At 43.0% G+C, this 25,767-nt stretch overlaps 1 protein-coding gene across 1 annotated transcript in view; it reads right to left on the bottom strand.

Annotated features, from left to right (window-relative positions):
- The window catches only part of LOC105516975 (nose resistant to fluoxetine protein 6-like), a 79,761-nt gene that overhangs the window by 45,760 nt on the left and 8,234 nt on the right, over window positions 1-25,767 (bottom strand). Inside the window, exons 2-4 of the mRNA XM_011949319.1 lie at window positions 9,543-9,682; window positions 7,831-7,909; window positions 668-809 (exon numbers count right to left, since the gene is read on the bottom strand). Of these exons, the coding sequence (XP_011804709.1) occupies window positions 668-809; window positions 7,831-7,909; window positions 9,543-9,682 (361 nt within the window). The remainder of the gene's footprint in view (window positions 1-667; window positions 810-7,830; window positions 7,910-9,542; window positions 9,683-25,767) is intronic.

Genomic DNA, 25,767 nt, shown 5'->3' with positions numbered 1-25,767 from the left:
GTGGCGCACGCCTGTGGTCCCAGCTACTTGGGAGGCTGAGACAGGAGAATTGCTTGAACCCGTGAGGTGGAGGCTGCAGTGAGCTGAGATTACGCCACTGCACTCCAGCCTGGGTGACACAGCAAGACTCTGTCTCAAAAAAAAAAGGTAAATGGTGATCTCCTTGTGTCTCAGTCTGTTTGGCTGCTGTAACAAAATACCATAGACTAGACGGCTTTTACACCCCAGAAATTAATTTCTCACAGTTCTGGAGGGTGGGAAGCCCAGGATCAAAGTGCTGGAAGATTCGGTGTCTGTTGAGAGCCCACTTTCTGGTTCATAGACGGCGCCTTCTAGCTGTGTCCTCACATGGTGGAAGGGGCAAGAGAGCTCTCTGGGGTCCCTCGTCTAAGCTACGTGACCCCATTCGTGAAGGCTCTGCCCTCATGACAGGCACCTCCCAAAGGCCCATCTCTGGAGATCATCACATTGTAGGTGACATTCCAACTTATGAATTCTAGGGGGGGGACAAAAACACTCAGACCATAATATCCTGAAACAGGCAGTACTGGCCAGATATCATGCAATGAATGAGATTTCATAGTGAAATGCAGTTGATGAGGGGAAGTTGGTAAAACAGTACCGACAGGTCACAACCCGCCCAGGTACCTCGGATGTCCATAGTCACAGACATATGGCAGCAAATGTGTCCATGGGGAACGTTCCAGTAGCACATCTGGCCACACTCCCACCAGATGAGGAGGAAGAATTTATTGTAAAAAGAAAGAGAGAAGGGGCCAGAAATGAAGTATTTCTGAATCTTAAAGTATCTACCATAAAAGAAAAAGAGATTGTATAAATCATTTAGTTTGTAATAATGCCTTACATTTTTCCAAGTGCTTTCATATCTATTATTTCAAAATGAAACTTCTACAGTAAAAAGGGACAGCTGGGGCTGGGCACAGTGGCTCACGGCTATAATCCCACACTTTGGGAGGAGGCCGAGGCAGGGTGATCGCTTGAGGTCAGGAGTTTGAGACCAGCCTGGCCAGCATGGTGAAACCCTCTCTCTACTAAAAATAGAAAAATTAGCCAGGCATGGTGGTGCTCGTCTGTAGTCCCAGCTACTCGGGAGGCTGAGACATGAGAATCACTTGAGCCCAGGAGGCAGAGGTTGCAGTGAGCCGAGATCATGCCACTGTACTCCAGCCTGGGCCACAGAGCGAGACTGTCTCCAAAAAGAAAAAGGGTGGGGACAGCTGGTTTTGAATATATCTGATTTACAGTTGGAGGGAAGTAGGGCACAAAAATGTGGAAACTTACAGAATGAGGAACTCTTAGCCCAGCTGGAAGTAAACCCAGGTCTACTGAATCAGTCTTTTCTCCTGGGCTTTCCTAGCACAGGGTACTGGGAACTAAAAACCTAAACACACGCCATTGCTGGCTCAAATCTATTTGTAAACAAGCCCCCTGACAGAGAAATGCAATATAAGATGGAAATATACAATTGCAGCCCACAGTCTGGGGAAAGTGCCATCTGAAATTGAAGCTAAGAAGCAGCAAGTCAGGACACAGCTGATGAGCACTGGAAAAAATTGCGTGTAAAGATCCTACTGGTAAGACTAGGGCAGTTGTCTCCAATTTTAGCAAGCCTCAGAATTACCTTGAGGGCCTGTTGGCTCTCTGCCTCCCCTCCCTGCAACTTTCTTTTTTCTTTTTTTTTTTTTTTTTTTTGAGACGGAGTCTCGCTCTGTCACCCAGGCTGGAGTGCAGTGGCCCGATCTCAGCTCACTGCAAGCTCCGCCTCCCGGGTTCACGCCATTCTCCCGCCTCAGCCTCCCGAGTAGCTGGGACTACAGGCGCCCGCCACTTCGCCCGGCTAGTTTTTTGTATTTTTTTTAGTAGAGATGGGGTTTCACCGTGTTAGCCAGGATGGTCTCGATCTCCTGACCTCATGATCCACCCGTCTCGGCCTCCCAAAGTGCTGGGATTACAGGCTTGAGCCACTGCGCCTGGCCTCCCTGCAAGTTTCTGATCCAGGAGGTTTGAGGTGGAACCTGACTTTGTGCTTCTGACAAGTTTACAGGTGTTCTTGCTGCGAATCTCAGGAGCACACGGTTAGAATTAAGACTTCCAAAATCTCCACAAAGAACGGGCACACAGCTTTCCTCCTTCTTTAAAATGGGGATCATAGTAGTACCTACCTCCTAGGGTTGTCATGAGAACTGAATGACACAATGATTGTAAAGCCCCTAGAACAGTGCAGGACAGGCAGTAAGTTTAATAAATGTTGGGTGTTCCTCATCTCACCACACCACATTGCCTAGTCTTGCATTCAAGAGGCTCAAGTTTGAGCTAGCTTGCTGTGTGACCCTGAGCAAGTCGCTTCATCTCTCTGGGTCTCATTTCCTCATCTGTCTAACAGTGAAGGGTGGGTCAGACGCGATGTATTCTTTTATTATTATTATACTTTAAGTTCTGGGATACATGTGTAGAACGTGCAGGTTTGTTACATAGGTATACACGTGCCATGGTGCTTTGCTGCACCCATCAACCCGTCTTCTAGGTTTTAAGCCCCGAATGCATTAGGTATTTGTCCTAATGCTCTCCCTCCCCTTGCCCCCAACCCCCCGACAAGTCTCGGTGTGTGATGTTCTCCTCCCTGTGTCCCTGTGATCTCATTGTTCAACTCCCACTTATGAGTGAGAACATGTAGCGTTTGGTTTTCTGTTCCTGCGTTAGTTTGCTGAGAATGATGGTTTCCAGCTTCATCCATGTCCCTGCAAAGGATAAAAACTCATTCTTTTGTGGGCTGCATAGTATTCCATGGTGTATATGTGCCCCATTTTGTTTATCCAGTCTATCATTGATGGGCATTTGGGTTGGTTCCAACTCTTTGCTTGGAATACACAAGGGACATGATGTATTCTAATGTCCTTTCCATCTCTAACCCTCAAGGTTCCCATGAGTCTGTGACCCAAGGGTTTCTGAAATGTCCAAAAATGCTGCTGAAAGACTAATAATATGTGATTAACTGTGATTCCTAATTGTAGTATGGTAAGGGTAGAAACAAGAAGGAAGGGTCATCTGTGTGTCCTCAGCCCTGGCCAAGAGTTGGGGTGCTGGATCTAGGTTACCAGCAGGTTCCCACAGGAGACCTGGCAGGAGAATTTTTCATAATCCAATTCCATTTGCTCTGAACCAATGCTACTCCCTGTTAGTATGTGGGTTTCCAAACTAAACTCTTCCACTGAAAACGAAGTGTACTGACCAGCCAGCACACGTCCGCTCCCTTTGGAAGTTCTATTTCTAATTTTAAAGGAATCAAATGACGTTTCTGTTTTGTTTTGGTTTTGTTGTTTTGGTTGGTTGGTTTTTTTGTCAATCAACCACAGCCCAGCTCTAAATCCTGCCATGGTAAACAAAGAAACCGGCAGCCCACGCACATCCAATCAGCCTTAAGTAATCAGCCTTAAGTGTCTATGCTGTGCTAGATTCCAGATCTACAAGGGGAATATGAAACCTTTATTGGAAACCTCTGTTGAATCTGTTTTCCAACAACTTCTCACCCCACGCCATCCTGACCTCTTCACTAACACAAGGTCAGCTCAAGCCCTGTCTAAATTCCCCACTCTCACTCTATCCATGCTGGGCTCTGTTTCTCTAGCTTTTACGCCCAGCCCCAACACTTGAGTGAGATTGGACATTTCTTTCCTGGCAGTGTTTCCTAATAGCTCAGGCACACACACTTTTCTTCCTAACTAAATTGTACATATTTTTGAAACGAGGAACTCCCAATCATTTTGATCCCCCCGCCCCCAGCATATACAGGTGATGTCTCATACAAAGGCCAGAGAGAAAATTGCACAATAAATATTTTCTGACTTGAATTGAGAACACAAAATGGTATTCTGTGAAATGTTTTGGATTCCTTTTGAATTCTTAGCCAGAAAGGCAATTCTATGGGTAATGCAAGGAGTTACTATTAAAAGAGTTCCATTTTCTCCACTGGTGCTCAGGGAATCTGTAAGAGAGAGTTGGAGGAGAAAAATCTTCCCTTGTACTTCTAGCACCATTGTTCTGCTATGTAGGCCTAGTGATTCTCATAGGAAAAGCAAGGTGAAATTAACCTAATAGAGCATAGGAAAAGAGCACAGTTTAAAGCTTATTGTAAAGGACTGTTAAACATCGATTCTAAGCAGCTCGGAACTCATTGCTTTTGGCCACTGCAAACTGGGACAGTGTGATCATCATAAAACATTATAAAGTCTCCAATGGGACAGACTTAGAGTGAATGAGTCTTAGACTTAGAGTGAGTCCCCGAGAATGGAAATGTGCAGCCTCCAGTGTTGTGTCTGGATAAAATCAGACACAACTCAGTGTTAAACAGACCTTTAGAACAAGCCCCAGGCTGGGTTTGGTGGCTCACACCTGTGATCCCAGCACTTTGGGAGGTCGAAGCAGAAGGATCACTTGACTTCAGAAGTTTGAGACCAGCCTGGTCAACATAAGGAGACCCCATCTCTACAAAACATTTACAAATTATACAGGTGTGGTGGTGCATGCCTGATCTCAGCTATTTGAGAGGCTGAGGAGGAAGGATTGCTTGGACCCAGGAGATTCAGGTGGCAGTGAGCCATGATTGTGCCACTGCACTCCAGCCTGGGGACAGAGCAAGACCCTGTCTCAGAAAAACAAAAGCAAAACCAAAAATACCCAAGCCCCTTCTTTGTCAGCTCTTGTGTGGTCCCTGTGACCAGGTAGATTGCCTCTGCCTCACAATTAAACTTCAGCAAGATTATCTAACATTTGTCAAGCATATTCTAAGAGCAGGGCCCTGAGCTAAGGGGCTATGAGTTCCCATCCTCCCAACTCCCTGTTGTGTTAAAGGGAACTCAGATAATCTAGCCAGCCTAGGAAGTAGGTATTAGGTAGTCTTTTGAGTTGAACTGTGTCCTCCAGAAAGGTTCAAGTCCTAACCCTTAGTACCTGCATATGTGACCTTATTTGGAAATAGGGTCTTTGCAGATGTAATCAACTTTAAGATGAGGTTAGGGTGGGCCCTAAATCCAGTATGACTAGGGTCCTTATGCAAGGAAAGTTTGGACCTACAGGGAAGAACTCCACATGTGGGTGGAGCTAGAGGCTGGAATGATGTGGCTACAAGCCAAGGAGTGCCAGGAAGTACTGGCAACCACCAGGCATGTGGAGTGGGGCAAGGAACAGACTCTCCCTCAGAGCCTCCAGAAGGAACCAACCTCATCATCACCTTGACTTCAGATATTTAGCCTCCAGAACTATGAGAGAATGAATCTCTGTTGTTCTAAGCCACCCAGTGTGTGGTCACTTGTTACAGCAGCGATGGGAAAGGACTATTAATGACACGAAAAGGCCGGGCGCGGTGGCTCAAGCCTGTAATCCCAGCACTTTGGGAGGCCGAGACGGGCGGATCACGAGGCAAGGAAATTAAGACCATCCTGGCTAACACGGTGAAACCCCGTCTCTACTAAAAAATACAAAAAACTAGCCGGGCGAGGTGGCGGGCGTCTGTAGTCCCAGCTACTCGGGAGGCTGAGGCAGGAGAATGGCGTAAATCCGGGAGGCGGAGCTTGCAGTGAGCTGAGATCTGGCCACTGCACTCCAGCCTGGGCAACAGAGCTAGACTCCGTCTCAAAAAAAAAAAAAAAAAAAAAGACACGAAAATGCATGGGTCTGGATATTTAGGAAAATATCCCATAATTGGGTTTCATAATCACCACATCCAAATTCCATCCAGGCTCTCAGCATTCTGGTGTTAAATAATTTTATTCTTAGGAATTCAGGTAAAGTATGTTGGGTGAAATTTTATGACATTCTATGACAACAACTGTGCAGCGTTTTGCCCTAGCCCTTGGCCAAAAGCAGTTATGTCCTGACCTGCCAGGATCTTGCTCTCCCTCTGCCATACTAGGGCATTTTTTCTCGCCCAATCTACTACTGGCCCTCCCTGCTCCCCTCCTCTGGGTAAGTGCAGTCCGTGCAAACAGCTTCAGCCTGGTATGCTGAGCTGGTTGTCTCACATCTGTAGAGGAAATATTGGCAACTCCATCAAAGAGCTTTAAGGAATAGCTGACAAATCCTTTCCAGATGGGGACACTTTAGCCCGGGCAAAGACCTCCAATTTCTATCTGCTGCCTCTGTGCCAGAGCTGGAAAAACGCCTGGGCAGCAACGACTAAATTCCCCTAATCCATCCACCCACGTCAGCTCAGTTGACAACCACCAGGCCGTTTTCTTTTCCTGGTTCCTCAAAGAGAATCTCCATCTTGTTTCTCTTTGAACGCTACTTTCTTAAAATATCTTTTTATCAATGGCAATTATATCTAATATTTTATTTTATTCTAATGTCAACTCTGGCTAGAAGGCTTGGCATTAGTCTGAAAAATTAGGCTAATTGACAAATCTCTTAAATAATAAGGACTATTAACTCATTAGACTTAGAGTCAGTCACTTGAAATGCTAATTTAATAATAACTACACATTTATCTTTGTTTCTAGGATATTTATGGCTTATCCAACAAGAATTGAAATTTGAATTTGATTTGTAATGATTTATTGCTTTTTTATTTTTATTTATTTATTTGTGACGGAGTCTTGCTCTGTAGCCCAGGCTGGAGAGCAGTGGCACCATCTCGGCTCACTGCAAGCTCCGCCTCCCAGGTTCATGCCATTGTCCTGCCTCAGCCTACCTGAGTAGCTGGGACCACAGGCGCTAGCCACCACACCTGGCTTATTCTTTGTATTTTTAGTAGAGATGAGGTTTCACCGTGTTAGCCAGGATGGTCTCGATCTCCTGACCTCGTGATCTGCCGGCCTCAGCCACCCAAACTGCTGGGATTACAGGTATGAGCCAACATGCGCGTCTGACGTATTACTTTTTTAAACAGCACATGAACTACCTGGCTAGACAGATAATACACCCAAAGCCATAGGAATCGTCACAAATGCAGAGGACCATTTAAGATTTTGACAACTAGCTGCAATATCAATACTTTAAAGGAGAACTCTTAATAATGTATAACTTTATTATATGTTAGTTCTTCTCACTCCTAATAATGTAGAACTTTAGTATGTGTTAGTTCTTCTCTGGATGACCAGAATAAATATAAAAGACACCAGTGGCAAAAACCTAGGCTTAAAATTCTTGCTTTGAAAACTTTAAAAGACTTAGGGGAAGTCAAATCAGTTTCCGTGGAGACTAAAATATATTCCTTCCGCATAGCTAAGGGAGAAGTGATTAGAAGGCCATAGAGAGAGCCATGCAGAGCCACCCTTCACTGTATAGAGGAAGAGACTGAACTTGGGGAGATTAAGTGATTGGCCCAGGATCACACAGCTGGGAGGTGACAACCAGGACCAAATGCTGGGCTCTTAACACTAATCCATTACAACATGTTGACCGCACACAGTCCTCGTTCAGAATGGCCTCTGGATATGGCAGATGGCAGATTGCCACACACGGGCCAGGGCACAGAACACTCACAATATTGAAACCAGACACCACCCACTTCCTTTCTTCAGCCTAACCAGGCAGCTGTGGGTGAGGAAAGATTGTTTACCTTTACATTTTTGTTACATAAAGATTCAGCTCTATCTTTTCCTTATTGTCTCCCTTCCTACCTACTCCATTACTATTCCGCCATCTTTACCCTTGAACCCCTCAAACCTCCATTAGGCTCAGTTTATTGGATTGACCACGATGAAAGGTTGGTTCAGTCCTGAAGGAATTACCTTTCATGGTTCTAAGGAGCTGGGGTTTTTCCAACATGACGCTGTGAGATGATAGTTTCACTAGATATTCTTTTGTACCTACCCAGCCGAGACATCAGAGTCACATCCTCTTCAGCACAAGAATCAGGGACACACACGCCCACACTGTAGTCCGTCCCATCCTGGGAAACACAATGCCACAGTGTTCTTTCATTTTGGCATTCATAACATATATGCATGATCATCCCAAGTAAGTTTGCTGCTAAATAATCAGATTGGGAGTGGGAGAGAAGGATGTTGAAAGAAGAAGTGTTCCAACTTCTTAAAAGATGACTTTTCCATTACTGAGTGGTTCAAGTGAATTTCCAGAGCATCGGACACATGCATATTTTTAAAAAAATGCCTCAAGGCTTAATGTAGGTGATCCTTTAAAAAGCAGCCAGTAGTTTTGGATAATCTGCCCCACTGCCTCTCTCTTCCAAATGAAAAGTCATTAAGAGTTGCATCTCCTGCAATTTTCAATACAATTTCCAAGTTGCCATTAATTGGTGGCAGGACACATTGTATCAAATAAAGATTTTATTAACAAATCAAGCCAATAACTAGAATGCCTGTCCCAATAAAGAAAACATCAAATTATAAATAAAACATTCTGGGATGATTCTTCTAAACACATAATTTAGAGGATAGTGTAGGCCTGACCTTTTTCTCCAGTATCAAAACCATTAATCCGCTTTGAAAATGACATTTGTATGCGCTGATTAATCAATCCCTCAAGCAATCATTATCCTAACCCTCAGCAGGACAAATGGAGCTAGGTGGTCATCTCTCTGTCTCCACGGCAAACCATTCTAAGATCATTTTATAGCATTAACATCAGAGAGCTTGGATTTCTTATTGTTAATTTATACAATTGTTATTAGCCAACTTGTAATTTTCCTTTAGTACTGTGTGACACATATCAAGTCTATCTTTGTATTTCATAACAGGCTATGCTGTTCCTAGTTTTGTTTTCTGTTTTTGTTTTTGTTTTGTTTATTTGTTTTGTTTTGTTTTCTGAGCAATAAAAGGATTAACGTGCTTTGAAGATAGCCCTGCAAATTTGGTCAACTGATTTAGTAATGTTTTCATAAAAGTCATGGCCTGTCTGCTAGGATAACCTCAAATTCATGTTTAGAGCTCTCTTTCTGAGAAAAGAGTTAAGGGTAGTGGGAAGTCCACCCTGCCTCTGGTATTCTAAAAGCTGTTGATGAGTCAGGAGTGTGTGGAAAGCTCCTTGACTTAATCCACCTCATACCAAGTAATGATGTGGTTCCCTGACAGCAAGGATACAGAATGGGGACTTTGTCTGGGACTAAATCCAAATTTTGAGGTCCTTTGGTAAGGACCTCAAAACCTGAAGTATAGGAGAGTCCCTACTGGACCCCAGCAGAGAAGGGCAGAAGAGAGCTACCAGCAAACTCAAAATAACTCTCAAAAAGGGAGCCATAGCATTTGAAGTTATAGAAGCTGCTGGCCAGCGTTTGACCTTGGATTCCCTGTGAAAGTTGTCCAGAGGTCTTGCCCCATACAATGTGGTGGAAGGAATATCTCAAGTCCTCTGTGGTTTGTGAACAAGAGTCTCATTTAATGTCTCACACTCAAGATGCTGAGCAGGTTTCTGCCAAGTATTTAAAATTTAGTTTTTATTTTTTGCAAAACATCGTAATAGTTTTTTTTTTAATTATGAAAAGGAATCAATGGAGTTGTATTTTATTCTGTATCATGACATTCACTTGTCCTTCAAGAGCAAGTGTGCAGGTCCCCCACACTCACCTGCAGTATGTGAAGCTTGCAGTACTGCCCTCGGAAGTTCCCCTTGGGAGCACGCGTGGAAAGACACTCGCTGTATGATCCCAGCCTGTCCTTGTTTCCATTAAGAATGTTGCTCCCAAGCTTCCCCAGAGAGTCATACACTGAATTGCAAGGCAAGAGAAGTTTGCAAAATTACCTTTCTGGAGTCACTTTTAAATAAATTGATAGGTACTTAGCTCTACCTTCTGAATCTATCAAACTTACATGACTGAAAAAGAAGAGAAACAGATCTAGTCAGATGCTACTCTTTGAGCCTATGTTTTGCATACATAGCCCCTCTCATCATGCTGGGAGAACAATGATGTGAATTTTTGTGCTATTACATTGTCTGCCAACCGTTGCTGAAAAAGATGAAGAGTTTGATTTCTTTTAAAAAACAAATGCTTTCTGGGAAGTGAAAAGGTATAACTAAAATTTGGTAGCTTTTCTTTCTCCTCCGCATATACCCAGGAGAAAATACTCATGTTTTTAAAAATTTTTATCCAGTTTTGTGGGACCTTACTTTGGAGAGAGTTAATTTTGTCTTTTTTCATTTAACCTTAGGAGCAGAAGAGTGGAGTGATCAATTCCACACTTCATGGCATTTTCAGCCCTGGTCCTGCAGTCTTTTTTGTTTGTTTATGCTTATTTATGGCCTTTATTCCTTCATTTAAAAAAGTTCATTTCCTTTCATCTTTCTTCATCTCTTCATTTCCTTTTCTCAGATTCCCCTCACTCCATGTATGTGTGCTGTGTATCCTCTTATTTGTAGGTGCTCTTGTCTTGCGTATGTGTATCTGCCATATGTGTGAATGGTTTTGTGCTTCCACTCTCCCTCTGTTTCTATATATGTCACACAGTGCTACATTTTTACAATTTTATGTGTATCTAGTCCAGGGCCACTAACTTCTGTATAATAATGCATCACCACCTTTGATTTAACTATTCCCCAGATGATGGATGGATAGATGATTCCAACCCACAGAAACACACAGTGGTCACTCCTCCTATGTGTCCCTTTATAGAACAACATGAAGATGGAGCTCAGATTCTACCTGTGAGTGGAACTGATGAATGATAAGCACACAAATACTTAGTCTGTGTTAATCCAGCCAGATTGTTCGCTAGAGAGACTCCTTCTATCTATATCCCCCAGGGATGCTGGCCCTTTTTGTTGTTGTTCTTTTTTGCTTTGTGCTGTTTAGCTTTTTAATTTTTGGCAGTTAATGGATATAAAATGGTATTTAATTACTGCTTTGATTTTCATTTATCTAATTACAAATGAGCCAAGGTATTTTTATTGATTAGTCAGCCATTTAAATGTTCTCTTCTGAACCCATGTGTCCTTTGCCAATTTTTTATAGATTTTTTTCTTTGTGGTTTGCCAGAGCTGCTTATTATTCTATACATTGATTCTGTCTGTCTGAGTCATTGAAAGTAGATACTCTGGCAGTTCTCTGTCAGTTGACATTTCCATGATGTCTTTCATTGAACAGAAACCCATACTTTTGGTATCATGAAATCCACCAATATTTTGCTTATTGATTGTGCTTTTGGTGTTTTCCTAAGAAATTCTTCCCCATTCATAGGTCACAAAAGGATTTTCTAATATTACCTCCTGCTGTCTTTATAGTTCTACCTTTTGTATTTAGGTCTTTAATCCATCTGAGTCATGGTGCATTTTTTTTTCCCTCCAAAAGGTGGACTGGTTATCCCAAAACCACCTCTAAATAGTTTTCCCTTTCATCATGGATTCATGGAGCAAGTTTCTTCTTATATCCAGGTCTCATATATACATGGATCTGCCTCTGAGCTCTCTGGTTTATTTTGTTTATCTGAGATGACACTGCCTACAGAGCATGTACGACCAATGCAAAATGACAACGCAGGGCCCCTTGTTTAAAAATGTTTAAGAATTTGAAGACGATGATAGCAAATCACACTTCAGCCAAGCATAAGGCTCTTTTAAGAGTAGGTCCCTGTATGACTGCAGGAGTTGCATGCCCTGGAGCCAGCCCTGATTCTAGCACTGGACTAGATACACATAAAATTGTAAAAATGTAGCACTGTGTGACATATATAAAAATAGGAGAGTGGAAGCACAAAACCATTCATACATATGGCAAATACACATACCCAAAACAAGAACACCTACAAATGAGAGGATACACAGCACACATACATGGAGTGAGGGGAATTTGAGAAAGGGAAAGGAAGAGATGAAGACAGATGAAAGGAAATGAATTTTTTAAATGAAGGAATAAAAAGCATAAATAAGCATAAACAAACAAAATCATGTGGTTTTTATTATTATGGATTTGTAGTATATCCAGTATTCTGCCTTTAGTCTTTTTTTTTTTCAAAGTGGATCTAGTTAGTCATGTACCACTAATCATGGATACAAATTTCAGAAAAAGTTTGCCGAGTTCTTCAAAGCATCCAACTAGACTATTGACTTAAATTTGCTTTGAATTTTTACATAAATGTTGGGGAAGAATTGACATTATTTTTATACCAAGCCATCATTGGAGACCATGCTATTTATGCAAATCTTTTTGTATCCTTATAATTTTACTTTTTTTTCCTTGGTAAACTTAAAACAAAGTACATAAAATAACTCCTAAATAGAGTACAGTTGGCTATTTTCTGTGGTATTTTATTTTCAGTTTATATTTTCTTTTTCTTTTTTTTTTTTTGAGACGGAGTCTCGTTCATCGCCCAGGCTGGAGTGCAGTGGCGCTGTCTCGGCTCACTGCAAGCTCCCCCTCCCAGGTTCATGCCATTCTCCTCCCTCAGCCCCCAAGTAGCTGGGACAACAGGCACCCGCCACCACGACCAGCTAATTTTTTTTGTATTTTTAGTAGAGATGGGGTTTCACAGTGTTAGCCAGGATGGTCTCGATCTCCTGAATTTGTGATCTACCCGCCTCGGCCTCCCAAAGTGCTGGGATTACAGGCATGAGTCACCACACCCGGTGACTCAGTTTATATTTTCTAATTGATTGTTGCTGGCATAGAAATATGTTATTGATTTTTATAATTTGTTCTGATATTTGGTGAATTTGCTGAACTTTCTTATTAGTTCTGCAGTTTTATTTCTCCTTCTCATAATCCTTATACCACATCTTTTTTCCTCTTCTAGTTTTGGAATTAAAGTTATAATCAAATTTACAAAGTGAGTTGGGCAGCTTTCACACTTTTTTGCTTTCAGGAACAGCTGTAATGATTATCGGCTGCCAGGGTTAGTGATGTTGAGGGAAGTGGGTTATATATGGCTGTAAAGGTGTAACACAAAGGAGAACTTTCTAGTGATGAAATTGTTCTGAATCTTGGTTGGAGTGTGGCTTACATAAATCTATACATGCCATAATGACATAGAAGTGTATCCACAGATTATATCAACATCAATTTCCTTTCAAAAAAATATTGTACTATAGGTCAGGCCAGGTGGCTCACATCTGTAATTCCACTTTGGGAAGCCAAGATGGGTGGATTGCTCAAGTTCAAGACCAGCTGGGGCAACATGGTGAAACCCTGTCTCTACAATACAAACAAAACAAAATAAAACCAAAAATTAGCCAAGCATGGTGGTACATGCCTATAGTCCCAGATACTCAGGAGGTTGAGGTAGAAGGATTATTTGAGCCCAGGAGGCAGAAGTTGCAGTGAGCTGAGATTTTGCCACTACACTCTAGCCTGTGTGACAGAGTGAGACCCTGTCTCAAAAAAAAAAAAAAAAAAAAGAAGGTATAATTATGTTTGACACAATTGGGGAAAACTGGATGAAAGAGATGTGAAACCCTTCTTGTCCTGTGTTTTCATAGATTTTGTATTTGTCTATTTGGCATTCACTCATTCATCACTCAATTGTGTTAACTACATTTTCTTATTTTCCGTATTTGTCAAGCTCTGATATGTGTGGCCTTGCTGACTGAGAAGAGACTGCCCCTTCCATGGCTACCCAATTCTTAGAAGGAGCAAAGGCTCACCCTAGGAGCATACCTTTAACATGGAAATGAATCAATCCAGAGCACATGACCCCAGCTATCGCCTTTATCAAACTCTCACACACCAAGTCAATGTTCCTCTGCCCTAGAGCACCCCAGGGCCAGGTGCCAGACAATCTGAGATCACCCATGTTACCCAGAGCCCACCTACAGTATTCAAACCAGCCAGTCCTGCACTGCTCACCCTGCTCTGCCTGGCTTCCCTTCAGAAACCCCGACAAACGCAGTGACCTATGCTTCTCGTTCACCCTCCTGCCTGCTGGCCAATTGTATGCTTCTCCAGGTGGCTCTGTGTGGCACAGCAGGCCCCTCCTGTGTGGCATGGCAGGCCCCTCCTTCCAGGAAATGTAAGTAATAAAAATCATCTTTTTTTTTTTTTTTGAGACAGGGTCTCACTCTGTTTCCCAGGCTGGAGTGCAGTGGCGCGATCTCAGCTCACTGCAACCTCTGCCTCCCAGGTTCAAGCAAGTGTCTGCCTCAGCCACCCGAGTAGCTGGGATTACAGGCGCCCATCCACCACGCCCAGCTAACTTTTTTGTATTTTCAGTAGAGATGCGGTTTCACCATGTTGGCCGGGCTGGCCTTGAACTCCTGACCTCATGATCCATCTGCCTGGGCCTCCCAAAGTGCTGAGATTACAAGCGTGAGCCACCACGCCTGGCCTAAAAATCATCTTTCAATGGCGTTGTCCTTTCAGTGGAGACACTAAGTCATTTCTATAAATTAAAATCCCATGGGTATAACTGACACATCGCTGAACTATTCTTGCAACTTCCCGTGCACCTATAATTATTTAAAATAAAAAGGTTTAAAAAAGTAAAGTGAGATGGGCAACTTTCACACTTTTGAAGTTTGCTGAAACAACTGGGATTGTATATTGTAAGAAGTTGGGTAGAATGGAACTGTTTCAACCATCATAGTCTATAATTTGGTGAGACGAAAGGTCTTTTTTTTTTTTTTTGAGACGGAGTCTCGCTCTATCACCCAGGCTGGAGTGCTGTGGCCGGATCTCAGCTCACTGCAAGCTCCGCCTCCCGGGTTCGCGCCATTCTCCTGCCTCAGCCTCCTGAGTAGCTGGGACTGCAGGCGCCGCTACCTCGCCCGGCTAGTTTTTTGTAGTTTTTAGTAGAGACGGGGTTTTGTTAGCCAGGATGGTCTCGATCTCCTGACCTCGTGATCCGCCCGTCTCGGCCTCCCAAAGTGCTGGGATTACAGGCTTGAGCCACCAAGCCCGGCGAGACGAAAGGTCTTAATTTCAATTTTTTTAATGCTTAATAGTTTTCCATTTTTCTATTTCTTTTTGAATCATTCAAAAATTTTAAAATTTATTCATTTTGTTTTGTTTTCCAAATATTCATTTATTATTTTTTATTCTTTGTTGTATCTATATTTACTCCTTTTTCATTCTTCAGTTTTTATTTGTATCTTTTCTCACTTGTCCTCCTTCACTATTGCTTGAGGACTCTAACAATCAGCTTTTGGTTTTGCTAATCTTGGTATTCTTTATGGGTTTGTTTCTTTTCTGTCTCATTGATTTCTGACCTTTTTTTTTTTTTTTATGAGGCGGAGTCTTACTCTGTCACCCAGACTGGAGTGTAGTGGCACCATCTCAGCTCACCGCAACCTCCGCCTCCTGGGTTCAAGGGATTCTTCTGCCTTAGCCTCCCGAGTAGCTGGGATTACAGGTGCCCACCCCCATGCCCAGCTAATTTTTGTATTTTTAGCAGAGACAGTGTTTCACTGTGTTGGCCAAGCTGGTCTGACCTTATTTTTATTATGTCCTTATTGTTTCTTTGAGATTGATGTTTGTCTTTTATAAATTTATTGAGTTGGTTGCTTAGCTCATGTTTTCAGCCTTTCTTATGTCCTTGTAACAGGTATTGAGAGCAAGGAATTTTCCTCTAAGTACTGCTATATCTGTATCTAAATTTTGATGTCTCGTGTTTTCATTATCATTCAGCTCTAAGTGTGTGTGTGCACTCACACAACTTTCCAGTACACTTTCTTTTTTTTTTTTTTTACAAAGAGTTAGCTGGTAATATAATATTTAGTTTCCATACAGAGAAGGTTTCTCTTTCAGCTTTTCTTCTGTCATTTTGAAGTCTGATGTCAATCTGATTGCTGTTCTCTCCAGAAGTTTTTAGAATTTCCTCATTGCGTTTAATATTCTCAATTTTATCTCTACTGACATATACTCAGTTGTAAATTTTCTTTATTTATTTTAGCGTACTGTAAACCCTTTCAACCTGATATTTTTAATCTTCCTTTAATTCCAGAGAAAGTATTGTCATTATGGGTTCAAATATTGCCTTCTTCCATTTGCTTTGTTACATTTCTCCTTTTGGTTTCTATTATCCACCTGTTGGCACCTTTAGCCTCAATATTCTTTGGTTTTTCTTTCATCTTCGCATCTCTTTATCCTTTCCTGCACTGTTTTGAGAGATCTTCAAACTGATCTTCCAACTCACTAATTTTTCTTGGCCTCTATCCATCTTACTATCTATCTCATCTATTTTGTTTTGATTTCAACTGTTCCTCTTGAGTTTTTATGATTGTTTTTTCGTGCTTTGTATCAGTCATATTCTCCCTTATCTCTGATTACATTTATTGTGCTTTTTAATATTCCTGATGACCCACCTGTTCCAATTATTCAGCTTCACGTAGTACACACGTTCTTCAATCCAGTGTCCCTCTTTTATGTGCCTGCTCCTCAAGGATTTGGGTGTGTTGGCTTGTGCACTCTTATACTCTTTGTCTGATGAAGTGCGTGTGTTCAAGAACATGTGACAGCCCAGCCCCCAGAGTGTGTTCTGCCTCAAAAATTTAAAGAGTGCAGAGAAGAGAACACGACCCTCAGGGCAGAAAACCCTGGCACACAGAATCAGCGTCAATCCTAGCCCTACCAAACAACTCTCTCAGTCTGGAATTTTCCCTCAAATTATCTGAAAGAAGCAGCACTGAGAAGACATAATCTCCTGCTACTGTGATCCCCCAGCTTCTTAGGGAAGAAAGAGGACCGAAGGCAGAGGGCAGAAGGGTGAATGAATGAGTGAATGACCAGGCTGGGATTACAGGCACCTGCCACCAATGCCTGGCTAATTTTTGTGTTTTTAGTAAAGATAGGGTTTCACCATGTTGGTCAGGCTGGTCTCGAACTCCTGACCTCAGGTGATCCACCTGCCTTGGCCTCCCAAAGTGCAGGGATTACAGGCGTGAGCCACCGAGCCTGGCCCAGTTGGAGTTTTTCAAGCTTGATGACTATGGTCCATTTGACTTCTTTCCCTTAAAATTACATGGCAAGATGAATGTTGCCAGGACTCAGGCAGATCTGTGCATTGTGACAATAACAACTAACATGTAGGCCCTAGTGTGTGCCAGGCATGTTTTGAGTTGCTTTCTGTCCATTGTCTCATTTAACCCTCACACAACTGTGTAACGTTATGAGCTAAGTAATCATTATAGTCCCCATTTTACAGATATGGAAACTGAGGCACAGGGAGGTCACGTCACTCACTCAAGGTCACATTACCAGTAAAGGGTAGTAGAAGTGAGAAAACTGAGGCTCAGAAATGATAAGTAATATGCACAACAACAGAAACCTACCTCCTTTTAATTGCTAGCAAGAATTAGAGCTGTGTATTCAAACCTAGTTTAAGCAGAATTCATAACCTCTTACTCTTTCAAATAGACACAAGGACCCAGTTTTTACTTGTCAGTTTGGAATATAATTCTTAGGCATAACTAAAGATAATGGTATTCCTTAGAAGGAGTGGGGAGAAAACCCCAATAAAGCTTGTGAAATGACCGTGCTCCTCCTGCATTTCTGTATTAACTACTACAGTTGGATTTCTGAGATTTAATCTGGAAATCATGTTGAAGGAACTGCATTTTGCTTACATATGTGCTTTAAAAAAGAAAAAGAAAGAAAGAAAAACAAAAGGAAATATGTAGGCCGAGTGCAGTGGCTCATGCCTGTAATTCCATCACCTTTGGGGGCTAAGGCAGGTGGATCGCTTGAGCCCACAAGCGCAAGACCACTCTGGGCAATGTGGCAAAACCCCATCTCTCTACAAAAAATACAAAAAATTAGCCAGGCATAGTGGCTTGCACCTGTAGTCCCAGCTACTCAAGAGACTGAGGAGGGTTACCTCACCAGAGGAGGTCAAGGCAGCAGTGAGCCATGACCACACCACTGCACTCAAGCCTGAGAGATAGAGTGAGACTCTGTCTCAAAAAAAAAAAAAAAAAGGGGAATATGTTATTTTGAAAACCTCCTGGTCCTAACTTGACAAACAGTACTTGCTGAGTTCACCGGGTTAACTGGCTTTTGAGGAGCCCTCGCCTCTTCTTCGGCCAGTTCCACTGTGTCAGACCACTTGGGCTCAGCCAGCGGGTGATTGTCAGTGACCTCTTTTCCATAGGTTTTCATTATTCCAGGTTTTTGCTGGAATGAGAATTACTGACCCTCCCATTTTCCTTCCAATGAGTTTGAGTCTCCTTGTCTCTCACCACACTCAGAACCTTAGAACCTTGCAACTTGGCCGTTTATAGCCATCGGTGATCTTCTAGACTGAGATGAACCACAAGACTGACCATGTCCCTCCCCTTCTTTAAACTCTTCAAGACCCTGTGAACATAGTTAAAAGGTAAGGAGAGAACACGGTCACTATATTTATAACTTAGATAAAGAATTGCATTCAGAACATATAAAGCACCCTTACACAGCAAACTTTTTTTGTGTTGAGGTGGAGTCTTGCTCTGTTGCCCAGGCTGGAGTGCAGTGGTGTGATCTCAGCTCACTGCAACCTCCACCTCCCAGGTTCAAGCAATTCTCCTGCCTCAGCCTCCCAAGTTGCTGGGATTACAGGCATGCACCACCACACCTAGCTAAGTTTTATATTTTTAGTAGAGATGGGGTTTCACCATGTTGACTAGGCTGGTCTCAAATTCCTGACTTTATGATCCACCTGCCTCAGCCTCCCAAAGTGCTGAGATTACAGGCGTGAGTCACGGTGCCAAGCACAAAGCAAACATTTTTAAAAAGCCAAAGAAATTATTTAAAATCCACAAAAGCTACGAACAGGAAACCCTTGGAGAAGGAAATCCAACTGACTAATAAATAGGAGAAAGTTGTTCAGTCTTGCCAGTGAACAGCAATTAGATATTCTACTTACTGTATTGGTTGAAATTTTAAAGGTTAATACAATTAAGTGTTGGTGAGTGTCCAAAATTCATGTGTTGGAAACTGAGTCCCCAATGTACCAGTATTGGAAGGTGAGGTCTCATAAGAGCTCATTAGGCCTGATAAGAGACCTAATAATGGACTAATGTCATTATTGCAGGACCAGGTCACTTGTGTAGAGAGTGGGTTATTATAAAAGCAAGCCTGGTTCCTTACGCTTTCTCTCTCATTTACCTTTCCACCTTCCACTGCGGGATAACACGGCACAAAGTCCCTTACCAGATGCCAACACTATGCTCTTAGACTTCCCAGCCTCCAGAACTGTGAGAAAATAAATCTCTTTTCTTTATAAATTATCTAGTCTATGATAGTCTCTTATAGTAGCAGAAAATGAACTAAGACAGTAAAAATATGAATACATTTATTTTATTTTGATAGAAACAAGGTTTTGCCATGTAGCTGAGGCTGGTCTTGAACTCCTGAGCTCAAGCAATCCACCTGCCTCAGCCTCCCAAAGTGCTGGGATTACAGGCGTGAGCCACCGCACCCTGCCTGAAGAAATTTTTTGGGTCTCCTGGAAGCCATTCTCTCTCCTTAGTAAGCAACTAGATTTTCTTTTAGAGAATACCACTCCCCAGCTGTGCACAATCTTGACCAAAAAATCAAGGTGCTCTGTCCTCTCATTACAGAGGCCAAAGGGGTCCCTGGAAGCCACTCCAAGCCTTACTCCCCATCACTGTGACACACAGTCAACCCTCTGCCAGGACTTTAGTGGAGTGAGAAAGGTCCCAAAGCCAAGCTTGGGCTCCACTCATCCGCCAGGAAGCAGGTCTTTAGCCTTTCCCTCCCTCCTCTGAGCTGGCCCATACTTTGCCAATAGCTTTCCTTTATGTTGAAGTTTGCCAGAGTCAGTGTCTGGGGTTTAGCCAAAGACTCCTTTCTCACTGCTAGGCACAGTGATCCAGCAAGTCAGCGTCCCAGAATCTGCCCCAGGGATACCCACATGAGCACACAATGCAAGATGCTTGCGGCAGTAATGCTTGTAATGGCAAAAAATTGAACACAGACTGTGAGGTTTAACCATTTCAAAATGGCATTTTGTAGGATAAAACAGTTTAATGTTCACAATTCCAAATAGTTCAACCTCTCTCAGAAAATTGTTAAATGAGCCATGGGGCTTTCATAGTTCTTATTTTATTATGCTATGCAAAAACTAAAAAGAGATACATATTTACTGCTGTGGAAATACTCCAAGACATATTATCATGTAGGGGAAAAAGCAAGTTTAAGAAATACATACATATATATACACACACACACATATACCCACACACAATATAAACATATACTCTCTCTCTCTCTCTTTACACACATACATATATATATATATATGTTTGAAACAGGGCATTACTCTGTCACCCAGGCTGGAGTGCAGTGGTATGATCTCAGCTCACTACAGCCTTGACCTCCCAGGCTCAAGCAATCCTTCCACTTAGCCTCCTGAGTAGCTAGGACTACAGGTACACACCACTACACCCAGCTAATTTTGTTTTTTTATTTTTGTATAGACAGGGTCTATACATTATGTTGCCCAGGCTGGTCTCGAACTCCTGGACTCAAGTGATCCTTCTACCTTGGCCTCCCAAAGTACCGGATTACAGGCCACCATGCCTGGCAAGAAAAATAAATACATTTTTTAAACTTAAAAAATTATATCTTTCTAGTACATACCAAAAAGAGGAAGGAGAAAATTCTAGAAAAATTTATACCTCATTGATGACACTTATTATCTAGGAAAGGGACTGATATTTGAATGAGGGAATAAAAAGGTCTTGAACTTTGCATTATTTAGATTCATTTACAGTGTGAACAAATTCATGTATTATTTATGTAATAATCTGTAAAAATTTTTGAATCAATATACTTCTTAAATTCTTAATGGCGTCCCATCGTCTAGAGTAGGGGTTGGCCAACTATAACCCTGCTTGTCTTTTAAGAAAAGTTTATTTTTAATATGGCCGTGCTCATTCATTTAGATATTGTCCGAGCTGCTTTCCCACAAAATGGCAGGGTGAGTAGCTGTAATAGAGGCCCTCTCACTGACAAAGCTGAAAATATTTACTATCAGGCCCTTTAGGGAAAAACTTTGCAGCCCTCTTAGCTACGGCTGTGATTCTCAGCTCTGGGGGGAATTCTGGTGGGCATTCGAATCACCTGAGACATTAAAAAAAAAAAAATACACCCAGGCTCCACCCTGACAAAGAATGACTTAATTGGCCAGGGGTGAGGCGTGAGCTTTAATTAGTTTTCAAAATGTCCCAGGTGATTGTAACGAGCAGCCAGGCTTGCCTGCTCTGTTTTAGGATTAATTCCAGACTCCTGAGTACGGTTTAAAAGGCCCTTCGTGACCTGACTTGCCCCTTTGGGCTCATCCTCCCAACCCACGCTCATTTCCTCTGCTCCAAGATACAGAACGCACCAGGCGACACTGTCTTTAAGCGTGGAATGTTCCTCCTTTCCATCTGCCTGGCAAATGTTGAATCATCCTTTAAGTCTACTGAAGGATGTTCTTCCCTAAGAAGCATTCCAGATTCTTGCTTACATGTCACACTAAAAGGTAGGTTGACATTGTGTACCTGTCTCCCACGGTGAGGGGAGGGAGGAGGTGCTGTGTCTTCATGTATCTCTCAGAGCAGGAGCTCCATGAACATTTGCTGAATCAAATTAAACTTAAAAAAATTTAAGTTCAAATGCCCAACATCCAGCTCCACCGAGACATTTTGAAGTCTCCTTGTGTCAGAAAAACAAAATAATTAAACTGGATGCGTTTACTGTAACAGACTGATTTTTTTTTTTTTTTTTTTTTTTTGAGACAGAATCTTGTTGTCACCCAGGCTGGAGTGCAGTGGCACGATCTCGGCTCACTGCAGCCTCCACTTCCTGGGTTCAAGAGACTCTCGTGCTTCAGCCTCCCAAGTAGCTGGGATCACAGACATGCACCACCACACCCGGTTAATTTTTGTGTTTTTAGTAGAGATGAGGTTTCACCATGTTGGCCAGGCTGGTGTCAAACTCCTGACTTCAAGCGATCCACCTGCCTCGGCCTCTCAAAGTGCTGGGATTACAGGCGTGAGCCACCACACCTGGCGTGTAACAGACTAAATGATTTTCAAATCCCCTTTTCCATCATGGAGTAGCCCCAACTCTGTAGCCTGAAGTGTAAGAAAGGGTCTGGAACCATAAGCCTTGAAGAAGACAGAAACAAAAGAGATGTCAAAAGTGAGGCTGTCTCCCTCCTTAGGTAAACCCTGAAGGGCATATGAAGAATATCCCATTCTTCATTTGAGAAGGTGAAATTCTAGTTTTCTTTCCAGTTGGTATTTGCTTTCTAAGCTGATTGCATTTGCAGTTGTCTAGCTGAGCTCATATTTTGTGCCACGCAAATTTTCAAATTGCATTTGCTTCCTTTCTGAGTATGAATTCAAATGGACAAGTTGCTCTTTTCCAAACTAATCCTTAATTAGCTTCTGTCAAGAACCTAAGAGATGCCAGGGCACGGGCACCCTCCAAATCAAAATACATTGTGATTGTCATGGGAGGGAGAAATAGAATAACTGAATGATTAATCGCACCTGCTACTTCAAATCATATGACAGTTGTTCCAAGTTTCATTTTCAAAAGATTAAAAACAACTTGTTTCAATTCTGTGCTAATTGACAGGCAAATTTTCTTTCTCACTTGGTGGCAATGAAACGTGGATATTAAAATGCACAGCTGATTAATTTCTGGGTCTGAATAGAGGAAAAAGGAGACCTCGGTCTATAGTCTTAAGTTTCTAAATATGATGTGTTGACATCATGAAGTTGAAGGCAGTGGAAGCTTCTGGAATGCTAGGCCAGCAACAAATGCTGAAAGGAATCATGACGTTCAAGCTTTTATTAAGCACCTACCAGATTGCTGTGTTACATTGGAGATTTTTGAAAACAAGAATAGTCCTTGCCTTATAGTTGACAATACAGGGCATACAGGTAAAACGCTAACTAGCAGGTGCCAGAGATTTCCTTGTGGTTAAAGAGCTGAATGTGCTCTCCATTTCACAGCCTAGTTCCTGAAACAGGCTCTTAGCAGACACCTCCTGGCAGTCCCCCTTGTGTCTAGTCCGCTATTAATCTTAGACCAAAAGAACAAGAATAGCATGCATGTTAATTTCTTGTAGCTACTGTAACAATTACCACAGATTTCATAGCTTAAAACTATAGAAAGTTATTTTCTCATAGTTCTGGAGGCCAGAAATCCAAAATAAATATGACTGGACTGAAACCAAGGTGTTAGCAAGGGCTGCACTCCTTGTAGAGGCTTCAGGGAAGAATCTGTTCTTTCCTTCCTCCAGCTGCCGGCCTCCCTTGGATTGTGGCCACAGCATTCCAAACTCTGCCTCTCTGGCCACATCGTCTCCGTGTGCACGTGTGGTGGATGCATATTTCCTCCTGTCTCCCCTTTTTTTTTTTTTTTTTTTTTTTGAGATGAAGTCTCACTGTCACCCAGGCTGGAGTGCAGTGGCACGATCTCAGCTCACTCCAACCTCTACCTTTCAGTTTCAAGCAATTCTCCCGCCTCAGCCTCCCAAGTAGCTGGGATTACAAGCACCTGCCACCATGCCTGGCTAATTTTTGTATTTATAGTAAAGACGAGGTTTCACCATGTTGGCCAGACTGGTTTTGAACTCTTGACCTTCAGTGATCCACCTGCCTCAGCCTCCCAAAGTGTGGGATTACCAGCGTGAGCCACCGTGCCCGGCCTGTCACTCTCTTCTAAGGATACATGGGGCTGCATTTAGGGCCCACGTGGATGATCCAGGACAACCCCCACATTTTAAGATCCTTAATTTAATCACTTCTGCAAAGACCCTGTTTCCATATAAGGTAATATTCACAGGCTCCAGGAATTGGGATGTCTTTTGGGGGACCGTGTTTCAGTCTACTGCAGCATGGATATTTGGCATCCAGTGAACCCAGAATTTCAGTGAAGCCCAGTTTCACCTTTACCTTAACATTTGCTTCATCTCAGCATCTTTTCTGTCCCTTGCTCTAGCATCAGGAGAGGATCTGGCCTTGAGTAAAATGCCCTTCAGACTAACAGCTGGGTGGGAAAAGAGGCAACATTCAGAGACTGAAAATCAAGATGACCAGATCTGCCCTGGTGACAGGGGACCCAGGCTCGGCCAGGAGCCTGTGATGGGTGCTAGTCCGTTCAGTGTCTGCCTGCAGACCCCTGCCTCCGACAAGGCATCAGCTGTGGCCTTGGCTTCCAGGAGAGAAGATGAGGCACACGGACAAGAGACATGAAATAAGCATTCCAGGAGGGAAAGGTGGAATCCAAAGGGAGCAGATGACGCGAGTAGGAAGCTCAGTACTCTGGCCAATAGGGTGGGCTCAGGGCTTGGTATAGGAACCAAGGAAGAGGGACTTGAAGGGTTAAGAAAGTCTCAGAGCAAAAGTAGCTGCTTGGGGAAATTTTCAAGAATGTGATGAGATTAGAGAAACAGGAAATGAAAAGCCCCGCAGGCTGCTTGGGATCCAGAGGCCTCCCTTCCTCCCTCATCATTCTGTCCCAGAGGAATCAAGTGCAGCAAAATGCAGCAATCACATGAAACCTGGGAGGGAGCCAGGATCTGCTGAGGGAAGTTAAAATTCCACATCAGTAGCTTCCCCTGCAAGTTCTCTGCTGTAGACACACATGGGCTGGTTGCACTTTAAGAAAGTGCTCTGGGGCGAGGCACGGTGGCTCACACCTGTAATCCCAGCATGTTGGGAGGCCAAGGCAGGCAGATCACCTGAGGTCAGGAGTTCAAGACCAGCCTGGCCAACACGGCAAAACCTATCTCTACCAGAAAAAGTACAAAAATGAGCCAGGTGTGTTGGTGTGCACCTGTAGTCCCAGCTTACTCGGGAGGCTGAGGCAGGAGAATCACTTGAACCGGTGAGGTAGAGGTTGCAGTGAGCTGAGATCATGTAACTGCACTCTAGCCTGGTGACAGAATGAGACTCCTCAAAAAAAAAAAAAAAAAAAAAAAAGCTCTGCTACATCTCAAGGAAAATGAGTCCCTGGACCTACCCGAGACACAGTGCTTTACTTTTTTTTTTTTTCTCTCCATTCTGGATGATAAATACATGCTTTTGATTCTAGAGCGCATTTGAGAGGTGTTAATTCATAGTTCTTTGTATTAGTTTGCTAGTGCTGTCTTCAGAATTTTCTACAAACTGGGTGGCTTAAAACAACAGAGATGTATTATCTCACAGTTCTAGGGACTAGAAATCTGAAATCAAGGGCTGAGCAGCATTGGTTCCCTTCGGAGGCTCCGAGGAAGAACCAGTTCCATGCTCTGCCAGCTTCTAGAGGTTGCCAGCAGCTCTAGGCCGGGAGGCATCACCCCAATCTCCTCTCCATCCTTATGGAACGTTCTCCCTCTGTGTCTGTGTCCAAATTTCCCTTTTATAAGGACACCAATAATGGGATTAGGGCCTACCCTAATCTACTATTACCTCCCCTTACATATCTGCAAAGACCTTATTTCCAAGTAACTTAACATTCACAGGAACCAGGGGGTTATGGTTTCAACATATCTTTTGGGAAGATACGTTCAACCTATAACACTCACGAGGTGGGGATTAGTATCGATTACACTGATATAAAAACCATGTGGGACACTGGATTCATTCGCTAGGGCTGCCATAATGAAGTACCACAGCCTGGGTGGCTTAAACAACAGGAATTCATTTCTCCCAGTTCTGGAGGCTGTATGCTGAGACCGAGGCACTGGCAGGGTTGGCTGCTTCTGAGGCCTCTCTCCTTATCCTCTAGGAGACTGTCTTCTTGTGTCCCCATGTGGTCTTCCCTCCATGTACGTCTATGTCCCAAGCTCCTTTTCTTTTTTTTTTTTTATTTTTGAGGTGGAGTCTCGCTCTGTCACCAGGGCTGGAGTACTGTGGCCAGATCTCAGCTCACTGCAAGCTCCGCCT

Source organism: Colobus angolensis, unplaced genomic scaffold, assembly GCF_000951035.1.
Source record: "Colobus angolensis palliatus isolate OR3802 unplaced genomic scaffold, Cang.pa_1.0 Scaffold108, whole genome shotgun sequence".
NCBI lineage: Eukaryota > Metazoa > Chordata > Mammalia > Primates > Cercopithecidae > Colobus > Colobus angolensis.
The sequence above is the reverse complement of the archived record's forward strand: the minus strand, read 5'-3'. Positions and strand labels throughout refer to the sequence as shown.